Source organism: Mercenaria mercenaria, chromosome 2 (assembly GCF_021730395.1).
Source record: "Mercenaria mercenaria strain notata chromosome 2, MADL_Memer_1, whole genome shotgun sequence".
Lineage (NCBI taxonomy): Eukaryota > Metazoa > Mollusca > Bivalvia > Venerida > Veneridae > Mercenaria > Mercenaria mercenaria.
Window position 1 is genome coordinate 46486026 of NC_069362.1, and position 12471 is coordinate 46498496.

At 35.1% G+C, this 12471-nt stretch overlaps 1 protein-coding gene across 1 annotated transcript; it reads left to right on the top strand.

Moving 5' to 3' along the window:
- Positions 1 to 3485: 3485 nt before the first annotated feature.
- Positions 3486 to 11351, top strand: LOC123563882 (uncharacterized). Its single transcript, XM_045357004.2, has 2 exons — positions 3486 to 4006; positions 5597 to 11351. The coding sequence occupies exons 1-2, from the start codon at positions 3642 to 3644 to the stop codon at positions 6939 to 6941; spliced, it is 1710 nt and encodes a 569-aa protein (XP_045212939.2). The 5' UTR covers positions 3486 to 3641; the 3' UTR covers positions 6942 to 11351.
- The last annotated feature ends 1120 nt before the right edge of the window (positions 11352 to 12471 follow it).

The window sequence follows — 12471 nt, forward strand, 5'->3', positions numbered from 1 at the left end:
TTATCAATGTAATTATTCTGACAAAATTTCCTGAAGATCAGTTGAAAAATACATCCTCTATTGCATATACAAGATTTTTCTTTGATTTGACCTAGTGACCTAGTTTTTGACCCCAGATAACCCATTTTCGAACATCGACTAGATTTCATCAATTCAATTATTCTGACCAAAATTCATGAAGATTAATTGAAAAGTACAACCTCTATCGCAAACACAAGTTTTTTCTTTGATTTGACCTAGTGACCTAGTTTTTGAACCCAGATGACCCATTTTCGAACTTACCTAGAATTCATCAAGGTAACTATTCTGATAAAATTTCTTGAAGATCAGTCGAAAAATACAGCCTATTTTGCATACACAATGTAAATGTTGACTGACGACAGACAGACGACAGACGACAGACGCCGGACATCGAGCGGTCACAATAACTCACCTGAGCATTGCTCAGGTGAGCTAAAAATACAAACTTCAAGTAGGAACTATTTATTTTAGATATATCTGTAGTTAACTGCAACAAAGTACAAGAACTGAAACAAAATATTAAAATATCATTTTCTGAAAAAGAGTTATTTGAACTGAAAAAAATGATCCCGTGTAAAATATCTGGAAAAAATGGAGACATCTCGCTAAGACTTTGTGGTAGGCTTAGATGGCTATTGACCTAGAACCTCATGCAAACTATCCACTTTTTACCTCTAAGCAGGGAAGAAGCATGCTTAATTTCCACATGGATTAGCAATCTGAATAGAAAACTATGTAAAGATCAAATTAGTTAATGCCCTGGGGAAATTGTGACATTTTCTGTGGTGAAATTTGTCAACAAACAGACGATTTTTTTAAAAAGTCAAAACCCACAGGTGGAAAATGTTAATATTGAAAAGTTTACTGCTGGAAAGAGAACAATCTCAACTACCCATATATATGCGTCAAAGTATGGGAAAATATCTAGAAATATGAGAAAACTGAAGAAATCAATTTCAGGACTGTCAGATGCATGACTGTGTCATCATGCATAGCATTTAACATATATATGTTACTTTTCCTTTGCACTGATATAATATGGACAGGATTAGGATTAACAAACGGTGTTCACTCAAGAATTCCACTATATCAATGTATTGTTTCCTTTGTGTAAAGAAGGCTTAGGGTAAGTCTACAGTTTTTTCTCGCTACTAGTGAATGTGCGGGTGTACATGGGTTAAATTAACATACAATTCTCAGGCGTGCTTGACAGTTTTCCTCTTGCAAACTTTCCGTGTAATTTTATGTTACTGCATTCTTTTGCAAGAAAACAGCGATGGGCAAGACAATGCACTGGGTATTAAACTCCTCTAACCTCTTATTAAAATAGTGTATTCATATCGTTTTAGTTTTATATTGATATCACATTTATAGTGAAACTAGATCTATACACAGAGCTCCGAATTTGGCTACACATATCAGGTCTCAAAGCAGTGCTCAGCATGTCAGTGTACAGGATCAGATGTTTAGAGCGAATAGAAGCTAGGACTTTAATGAAACATGTTCTTAATAAGATTAAATTTACAATTTGTTATGGGACACACTTTAATTTCCATGACAGCCTCACTGATCACCACCTCTGTAGCCGCCCGGTTGTGGAGCGCCCGCTTTGCGTGCGGAAAGGCATGGGTTCAATTCCTGGCCAAGTCAAAAGTCAAAAATGGTTAAACAAGACGTTAAACCCGAACCCACGCACACACACCAATAGCTGATCTGTTACCTGTGTCGTTTACAGTCAAAAGGTGTCTTACTGTGTTTATATTAGTAAAATTCATGGCTGTACACTTAATGTACTGTTAGAAACAGGTTTCAGTTGTAAATTACCCAAGTGACAATCGATTGCGATGCAAGCTTTAAGCTGGAAAAACCAGTACTGGTGACATATGAGAAGGTGCGCTCGTTACCACAGTGGGCTCGAACCCAGTACCTCGTGGCTTATAGATTATGTAAGTCAATGACCTCTCACAAGTGTACATGGTGGTATTGTCAACTTTAAATTTCGTTACTTTTTTTTTACAAAAAGTGCATATTACTTTCAAGCGTGAAAATACAGCAAAAACGCAATTTCATATAATCGCCCACATCATATTCCAAAAAAGGTCATAACTTTTGCAACAATATTTCATTAATCATGCCCGCATTTTACTTAGAATTTCAGGCACTTCCGCTCTCTCTCTGTAATTATTAAATGGATTTGTTTAAATTTGAAACAGTTGTTTCAAACCATAGTCCATCATTTTTGGCAGCAATGTTTTATTAATTATGCCTCCTCATTAGTCCTTTGCTGGTTGAAAATCAGTGTTACGGACAACGGGATTGCAATTTTTCGTCCGTCACTAAGTTCGTCTACACGTTCGTGTTTGGTCCTTAACTCTGTCGTGCTTCAAGGGATGTTCCTCATAATTAGTAGACTTGTCATGCGGAAAACCCAGACTGCCTAAGGATCTTAGTAAGGGGCAGACATTTGCGAACTGCTCTATGCAAAACTATCCCTAAATTATTTTTTTTCGGCCGTGAGTCGGTTGATTTTCTCTGAATGACTTACATTGCATGGAGGATATTCGTTAGTTCCAGTGTGTAAGATTGAAATATCTGCCCCAGCGAGAGAATTCTATTTATGATATTTTTACGCTTTCTTGTGTTCACGAGTGAAAGATGTTTTGAATACACCTGCATACAGATTTTTCTTTTATTTGATGGATTTTCAATAGTCTTGACCAATTTTTACACAATTGTAGTGTTATATCAGGGAATAATATACATTTATATATTCAGTGTTTCAGCAATTCATCGAAAAAGATGTAGTAAATCAAGTTATCTCTCTATTTCATTTGTCCTCACGGTCATTAAATGTTTTTGCCATGAAGTACCCATGACTTGCATCATTTTATGAACACTAAACGGCTTCCAGTATTCTAATGGTTTGTACCCCATACAGATAAGTGTTAAGGCACTATACTTAAGATTGACGCAACTCATGAAAATGAAGATAACGACCTATGACATATATATTGATTTTGAAATTTTTGTTTATTAACATGAAAAGTTATCTTCAGGAGCGATCCAGCTGCTCTTGGGAAGGCCGGTAGTTTTATCCAGGTTCTGCATGAGTTTACGTAGCATCGCGCTGCACCAATATGCCTGGAACATTCCTAGATGCGCTTCTTCCCCAATTCAACAAAATGGAAATGCTGCAAATTTATTACGGAATTTCCCAAAATTTGAAAGCTCCAGCATACTTCATACATAAAAAGATAAAAATTACATTCCATGAAACTGCAAAAAAAGACAAAACCTTAGACCATTATCTTTCCTTTAAAATATGGATGATTCATACCGAATTTCCAACTTTTGCATCTTTGTGTTCGTTAAATGTTATCGGGACAGTTCGCAGTTTTCCGACTGTACTTGTACAAAATGCACTTAATTTACTTCCGAATTTACTTCCGTCTATTTAGTTTCGGGATAAGCTGACTTAGGACTGATTTCAGATTTTTCAGATTTCTTGCTGATCGCGCATCACTATTGGTAAATAAGATAAAACTGTCTAAAGTTTGATTTTATATACATGACTGTAATAACTGTTCTCTTTGAAAACGAAAACTGGTTAACAAGTTAACATGGCGGAAGGAAGAACTTTTTCGCAAAGTGTGATCGGTGCCTCTGAGGAAATTTATGATTACAACTGTTCGCCGTGTGAAGAATCTGGAGTTTATAAGGAAGCACATAAATACTGTGATAGTTGTAAACTATATTATTGTAAGAAATGTCTCGGCGATCACAATAAATTTCCGGCTTTAAGGGGTCATTTGATAAAAGATGTGACCTCTAAACCAAAATCTGCTGTTCGAACTGGGGCACCAGGCGTATCCGTTCCAGCACCACAAATTGAGCCGTGTGAGAACCATCCTGAAGAAATGATAAAGATGTTTTGTAGTAAACATGATGTTGTCTGCTGCACTATTTGTATAGCACTCGATCACAGGTATTTTAACTTCTTTCTCTTAGGTTCTATCCATCATATAGCAATATCAAATTTTTACATTTTACCTGTTATCTATGTTTCCTTAACAGTGGTCTTAATATAAAATGGCCATATTCTTTTATTTATTCTATAACAAGATTTGGACAAATTCATGTTGTATAAAGAATGTCGCTACATATTGATATGTTGATTTAAAATCATTAACACAATTTATACTATTTATGACCTAAATTTATTGCATTAAAACACACACACACGAGAGAAAAATAATAGAAACGTTTTGTAATCTCAGAGAGGCACTCCTTTTTTCTTTTTGTTATATTTATTTACCATGTCCCAACTGTATTACTTCTTGCTATAAATGATGAATCGCACACATAAATTTACGACTTTGTATTCATTTGTTAACATATGGAAGAAACTACTTTCGATTGAATTGACAGAATAAGCAGCTACCAAATATTTAGCTGATACTCATACTATGTGGTCACGCACTTTATGATAAACGAAGATAATGGTTTTAAAGTTTTACTTTATGATTGTTTAAAAACTATCGATATTCCCTTTATATATTCATCTTTATTCTACTTTCCCCTTCAACCGGCTCCCTCACCCCTCCTTCTACCCCTTACCCCTTCCTCCCCTCTATCTAAATTTAGCATAAAATTAAAATGTACTTGTTGGATTTTTGAAGCAACCCGTCTGTAATATTTTTCCGTTACAGCTTCTTTTTGTTGTTGGCCTACTTTGCAAATGCGTGGCATTGAGGCTTTGTTTGTGATACTCTGTGCTTCCGAGTAATTTACCCTTACCTATTATCTTTGGTAGTTTGGTTTGACGTCATGGGGGCAATATAACCATTACATCAAGTTCATATTACATTCAACTGGTAAACTATATTTTAATCGTATTACACTAGTTAGTGCAAAAAACATTGACGTCGTTTAAAATATAGAAGACGTTGATTGAGTTAACGTTGTCTACAATAGAAGGAAGAATTTTCGATGTTCAGCAAAAGAACTAGATCCTTTTTAATATGGTATTAGTTGTCATGTTTTTCATATGTTTTTGTGGTTAATGTTTCATTAAAATAAGCATGCAAATTTATAGATTTTAAATTAGCACACATGGTATTACCTTATTTTCCCGTAAATGAGATGCCCCTTTTATACTGGAATTTTAAGAAGGTATTCCCAGTTATATATTGTCGGACATACCAAATACATGTTTATCGTTTGTTGGACATTTCATATATAAAAAGAGGTAAATATAAAATATGTCTGTTTGCAATGTATCGTCAGCATTGATTTTCTACTTTTACGTTTTATATTTTTTAAACATATCTTTAAGGTTTTAGCGGGATCATGTTAATACTTTTCAAACGATGTATTTTGGTCAACCTTGTCTGTAGACTGTCGCATCCTTATTTTGTATATTTGAATCAGCGTTAACCCCGTCTTTGGACCATCATGATACTTCCTCTGATTTGCTAGTCCAAATTCCTGAGAATGGCGTCGACAAGACTTTCCTTTTGACAAGCAGATATCTTCTATATTACATACCACGACAGTTGTAATGTTTTTCTTTTAGAGAATGCACAGAACTTCACTACATTCTAAACCTGGCTAAAGATATCAGAACCAGTAAAGAATACATCGACTACGTGAAAGAGGTGACAAGAATCAAAACCATGTTTGAAGAAACTAAACAGTCCATCCAAGATCAAATACAAACAATGAGCACTGTTAAAACTGAAATTATCAATGAAATAAAAGAGTACAAAAGAGAGTTAGTTTCAAGAATAGAAGAGCTTGAGAGTAAGTCGATTAAAACTGTGAATGAAAGGCATAAGGAACTTACAGAAAGAATGAATGATACTGCAAGCCATGTAGATAGATTGTTAGACAAGGTAACAAGTCTTGTGAGAGAGATAGATAATATGGGAGAGGCGCAACTGTTTATTCAAATGAAAAAAATGAGATTAATGAAAGACGAAAAAGGTAAGATTGACAAAAATCTTCAAACGTTTGCAGGACTTAGTTATTCATTAGACGACAGTATTAGAAATGCTCTCGATAATGTCGACGATCTTACTGTCGCAAAAGTCCCTCTCAAAATTATTTCGAAGAAAGAGTACGATATTATTTTCGATAATGACAACTACGGCACGTACAATGTGCATGATATATGTATCTTGAATGATGACACTGTGGTCATGACCTGTAAAGACAGACTGAAACGATTTAGCGGGTCATTAAAAAAACTAGCTAATATACCGGTTCCAGGGGAATTGTATGGTATATGTAAAACTTCAAGATCAAAAGAATTAGCTATTGCAATACGAGACAAGCAAAGAATACAGTTTGGTCAGTACAATGCTAAAAATATGTCACTGAAAAAATCGTTCAAAGTAGGTGTTTCATGCAAAGGTATTTGCTGTAGAGATGATAACCTTTTCGTCACTTGTGGCGGAGGCGACATTGACAAAGTCCAAGGTCATTTAAGACAGTATGATATGAAAGGTAACCTTATCTGCACAATTGACACTGACAATACCGGCCGGCGAATCTTCACATCTCCCCGTCTAATGACACTTGATTCTAGCGCAAATAACATATATATAGCAGACAGACACAACGGAATAATTGTAATTGACAGGAATGGAAAGATAAAAAGCCATTTGTATGATTTTTCTTTGAAAAATGGTTTCGGTATTTGTCTTACAACTACAAATAAGATACTTGTTTCTGGGTATGATTCCTATAGTATACATCAATATGATAAGAATTTTAGGTATATTGGAACAATCTTGAACTTAACAGATAAAGTGCATAAGCCTATAGGCATACTAGTTGATGAATCAAAGAAACGGTTAATTGTTGGCTTGGAAAATCACAATAAAGTCTACGAGTACGGTTATGACACTACATGTTAGTAATATAGCGGAAATATGGCCAAACATTGGCATGTGTCTTCGTAAAATGTCCTCGTTAAAAGATCCTGTTTTGCCGCGTTCCGTTTCGTTCAAATGCAAAATCAATGTCACTGACAAAGTAGTTTACATCGGCCATTCAATGCCAGGCAGTTTATGTAAAATGACAACTTTCGTCATCTGTTGCGGCGGCGACAATTATAACGTCTAATGTCATATTAAAAGGGTGGTTCAAAAAGTAACCAAATTTGTACAAATACACTAGAGCGGTCGTAGTGATTCATTTGATACACTGACTATAAAATTAAGGGTGGTAACTTCGATCCTCTGCTACTCCAACTAAGTCTGATAAAAATCCCGTATGTAGGTGTTTTGCAAATGTTAAGCTGCTAGTGCTATCCTGCACTATGTTATTAGTAATGTAATGTTCTTGTGGGTTCTTATATGATATAATCTTATATACTAGTAGTCATTGGACTAGAAAGACACAAGTCACTTTGATAGTTACTAAATCTATTCTAATTTTAAAATTCAACAACAATTATATTGGTATCAGAGAGGCAGTTACAGTAGGCGGGGCTCATCATAGCAGTAGGCAGCTTGCTGACCAATAGTCTTAATACATTACAATGCCTCTGTACGAGTCGTGGCTTATTTTAAATACAAACGAGCAAACAGTCAGTTGACACAAACACGTTTCCTCTTCTAGCACATGTAACATTTACTTAGCGGACATAGACAGTGTAATAAGTTCTACAGGACAAGAATGGTAAAATTACTAACCATTTGTATGATTTTTTTTCTGAAGAATCGTTTTATTGTATGTTTTAACTACAAACAATCTACAACATCATTTTGTGGCTAGCCAGTATTCCTATAGTATGCAGCAATATAATACAAATTTCATTTATGCCAGAACAAAGGAGAACTTCAAGAATGAAATGATTTGTCCTTTATACATACTGCTAACAACAGGAATTTCTAAGCTTGGTGAAGATTGATGAAGTCGATGAATGTTAAATGAGACTCTATAAAATCAAACATGGCGGGTCATTTGTTGTAATTTGGTCTTTATGTATGCTTTTGGAACTTGACCTTGATACAGTGGAAGTAGTTTAATTGGATACAGACTAAAACGGAGGTTGTTTAATTTCGTATCTGAACAAGGACAATGCATTGAATTTGCTTATATTTCTAAAATTGAACATATACACTGTTAGCTACGATAAAAATCTTTCTTTGTTTTCATCAAGTCACCCCCCCCCCCCCCCCCCACACACACACACTTCCTACGTCTGCAAACCTCAAGGGACGGCGTTTTTTCAGAGATACCAATAATTATGCCTTTAATTCGTGCCCGAACATGAATATGAGGACACTTTTTTGTCTAATCATCATAATTAGGGTCAAAAAAACAAGAAAGCATTGCGCTAAGCACAGATGATCATACCGATTTGCATGCCAGAGGGTATTGAAACCTAGTGCCTGTGTGAGAGTGTAATAGTTTTGTTTTCCGTTTTTATTAGTGTGAGTGAAATGTTACATTTTGATATTCTTTTACATGAGGTGTATAAGTTATTTCAATTATTATGCTCTCTCTATATCAATTAAGAACGGACCATTTGTTTAAGATTAATGAGAACAGCTTTTATCTGCCTTTAAGACTTTCTTATAGATAAGGAATATTGCTGTCGAAACATGTGCACTAGTATGAAATGCCATACACATTTATAACAGTTCCGGGCCGTTCCAGTGTGATTATTTCTATATCTGCAGAAGTATTATGCAGGGGACTCTTGTTTGTTTCAATAATGTTGCTTGTGATATGTTTTGAGATATCATTTTATGCAAATACTTACATTTTTTATTTTAAGCCCTGCTCCCGTCCTACCTTTTAACCTTGAATTGTCACTGAAAATGCATGAATATCCTGACTATGAACAGTGACGCCTGTCAAAATAGAGTCTATTTTATATAAAATTCTGTATGAAATACCTGTGTTTTGCATGCTATAGTGTGGTACGTGGCCGTTAACTGTTACCTATTGTAATCTTGGGTTGCATACCCACAAAAGAATTTGCATAGCCGCGGAGCAGGGCTTTAAGGCAACATTTCAACAAACATTAACAAGGGCAAACTTGCCTAAAACTTATTTCTCCTAATCTGCAGCATCGAGGTTGGACCATCTACGAATGGGTTAGTTTTACTGTTAGTCTATTTATCGAACCCTTATGTACATTTTAATTATTTTTAAATAAGTAATCTGTAGCTCAGTCCTGAAAAGATAATGCCCTGTTACACCGTAAATAAACTTCACATATATGCCAATTTCTTTAATTTTGATAAAAAGATAGTAAGATTACAAAGCTTTCTATATTGAATTGAAGATCAGATTAGTGTTGTCTGTGAAAGTGAAACTGTTTTATATCAACAACTTTTCTTTTTAATATACATGAACTGTTTAGATATAGAAACAACTTGTCCTCGTTAATGGTTTGTTAGTAGGTTAACATATTAAGTACTTAACCAACTAATGATGATTTCCTCAAACTGAATTTGATTTTGATTGTTTTAGTGTTAAGTGTTTCTTAATTGTTTTCTGTAAAACTTCCTTGTATTGTCGCTACTGTTCATCGTAATAGGTCACTTGCCGTGAAATAAGAACTGCGTGAAGTATAAGACATACAACATTCTCCAAACACGGATGTTGCGCTGCACAAAATGCGGCATTCGTCTTTGAAATTTAAGAGTAAAGAAAAGAAGAAAGAAAATAAAATGTCACGACATTCGACTTTTAACAAAGTAAAATGAATGTCGTACTCGATATTTGATATTTGAATTTTGTCTTTTTATGAAAGAAAAAGATAAATGTCGCACGGCACCACATTTGACATTTGGCAAAAACAATACTAGTATGTCTCGCTGTAAGGCATTTATTTTAGAAACGGCAAAGGACTTCTGATCTATACTGTAATATCTGAGAACGAGTTCCTGAGGCACAGTATCGATGCTGATTCTTATCGAACGCGTTATCATTTTACGTATGACTGTTTGGCTCACCTCCATCAAAGATTTAACGTGAGCTATTGTGATCGTTCGTTAACCATCGGCTTGCGTTAGCTTTTCACCTTTTATACGACCTCAGCTAAGGATCATCATAAAACTTGGTCTGTAGCGTCCTTATAGGGTCGTCTATCAATTTTGACTGATTAAATTAGGAACTGACAGAGCTGAAAAAAAAATCGAAATCTTCTCATGAATGGCTTGATGAATCATCTTTGTCTGTAGCATTCATGTAAGGTCTTCTCTCAAAACTGTTCACTTTGACTGATATTAGGCACCACCAGAACTAAAAAACAGAACCGCCGTTAAACGACTACGTCTTATGAACCACTTGATGGTTCAACACGAAACTTAGTCTGTAGCATCATTGTAAAGTCCTCTTCCGATTTTATTCAAACGGTTTCGCTTTACTGATATTAGGCGCTGTCAGTGCTAAAATAGAATCACCTTTAAATGACTTCTTCTCATGAATCGCTTTATGGATAATCACCAAACTTAGTCTGTAGCTTTCTTTAAGGTGCTCTCTCGATTTTGTTTGACAAATGGTTCCACTTTACTTGTTGTAAGGGCCACCAGAGCTGAAAAAGTAGAAAAACCTTTATAACTTCTTCTAATGAACTGATAAATGGATTATCATCAGATTTGGTCTGTTGCATACTTTTAAGGTCCGCTCTCATGTTTGTTCAAATAGGTCCGCTTGACATTTTTAGGGGCTGCCGGAACTAAAAATAGAAAAATCATTTAAATTAAACATAGTTTTTGCCTTTCATGATTTAGTGTGTCATTCATATCAAGGCCAAAAAGTCAATGTCAGGTGAGCGGCTTAGGGTCACTACTTGCATAAAGACACAGTTTGCAGTGACTGGAATGGCCTATGGCTGGAAACCAATGCATGGATAAGAATGGGTTCTTATAATGGAGTAGCCTATATAAATATATATATAGATGTTTACGCTGAAAATTGTCTATTTTTTATTACTTTAAGAATGTCTACTGTAATATGTGCTTTATCATGCTCACTCAAACAATTTCTGTCATTTTCATTTGTAAGGTCGCGTGAGTTTCGATAGACAACTACTCGTATTTATCATGCATTGGAATTCGACTACCAGTTTGATAAACCATGAAAATTCCATTGTCACGAAATAATATGTGTTTAAACTACTGAAACATTTGTTAAGCAAAATGTTACATGCATTTTCTTTTCTTGTAAGATTAGATATTATACATGTATTCATGAAGATGTGATTTATCTTTTTATTGCTAATTGTTAGTTATCACTATTTTCCATCAGTGTAAAATAAAAATATGCATCGTCAATTATTCAAGCAATAAAAACAATAAAACAAACCGAAAAAAGGCGTTTTCAATTCAATAACATAATCCACAGAAAAGAGTGTATGTGTGTTCGGGTTTAACGTCTTTTTCCACAATTTTTCAGTCATATAAACGACGGCGTCTAATTGTAGAAGTGAGCACAAAATCAACTTTATAGTGCTGGCTCACTAGGATATCACACCGTATACAAGTGTCATGATACCCCGCCCAGTCACATTATACTAACACCGGGTTGACCAGTCATAGTTCTATGCTCTTTATGCCGACCGCCAAGCGAGGAAGCTACTAGAACCATTTTTACGTCTTTGGTATGACGCGGCCCGGGATCAAACCCAAGATCTCCCGCACTCGATGCGGAAGCTCTATCACTAGGCTACCCAGGCGGTTCCAAAGAAAAGATGTTTCAGTGACACATCAGATGTACCTGTATAATAATGAAATAAAGGCAGCCGGAAATAGGTAACAAGGGCATAAGAATCACAAAAAGCCGCTTTAAGTTCAATGAAACTGATTATTCTTAAATATGAGGTACTGCTATGGAAACAAAAATAGTTCCTTGTTTTTCCTCTCTATTTATGGGTAAAGAGTATCTATAGAAACCACTTATCTGATTACGTTTTTTTAATAAAATAATTCAGACAGAGGAAGGATTATTAGACTTTTTTGACAGATTGACAGATTGAACAGCTTTCATGATACTATAAAATTTACATATGGTTACGCTAAACATACAGCTACTGATAGAATGAAATGAAAATGGTACCCTACATACTAGTATTAATGAAAAATAGATACTGTCATCGGTACATACAATTTTCACCATGTCTCTTGTTAAGAGTCAGTCTTAGCGTCTTTTTATGAGTATTACTTCGGATTATACCATTTTTGACAAGGAAATGGTCAAACTCAGTGAATTCTTGCAAGCACGTAACTACTCTGCATGTGTTATGAATGAGGCATTGAAGGAAAGCCTCTTCTCTCAGAATGCAAGATGCTCTTGAATCGCGTAATAACAGAAATACAGATAAAGTAATTCCTTCTGTTGACTTACAACCCGTCTTTGCCTAATATTGGTAAATTGATAAACCAACACTGGAATATTCTTGTGAGAGCGGACTATTATAAACCTATT

Excerpts from the sequence above, each read along its gene's own strand:
- LOC123563882 (XM_045357004.2), top strand. The coding sequence starts at position 3,642 with ATGGCGGAAGGAAGAACTTTTTCGCAAAGTGTGATCGGTGCCTCTGAG. Across the intron at positions 4,007-5,596 it reads TGTATAGCACTCGATCACAG|AGAATGCACAGAACTTCACT; the intron begins GTATTTTAACTT and ends TTTTTCTTTTAG.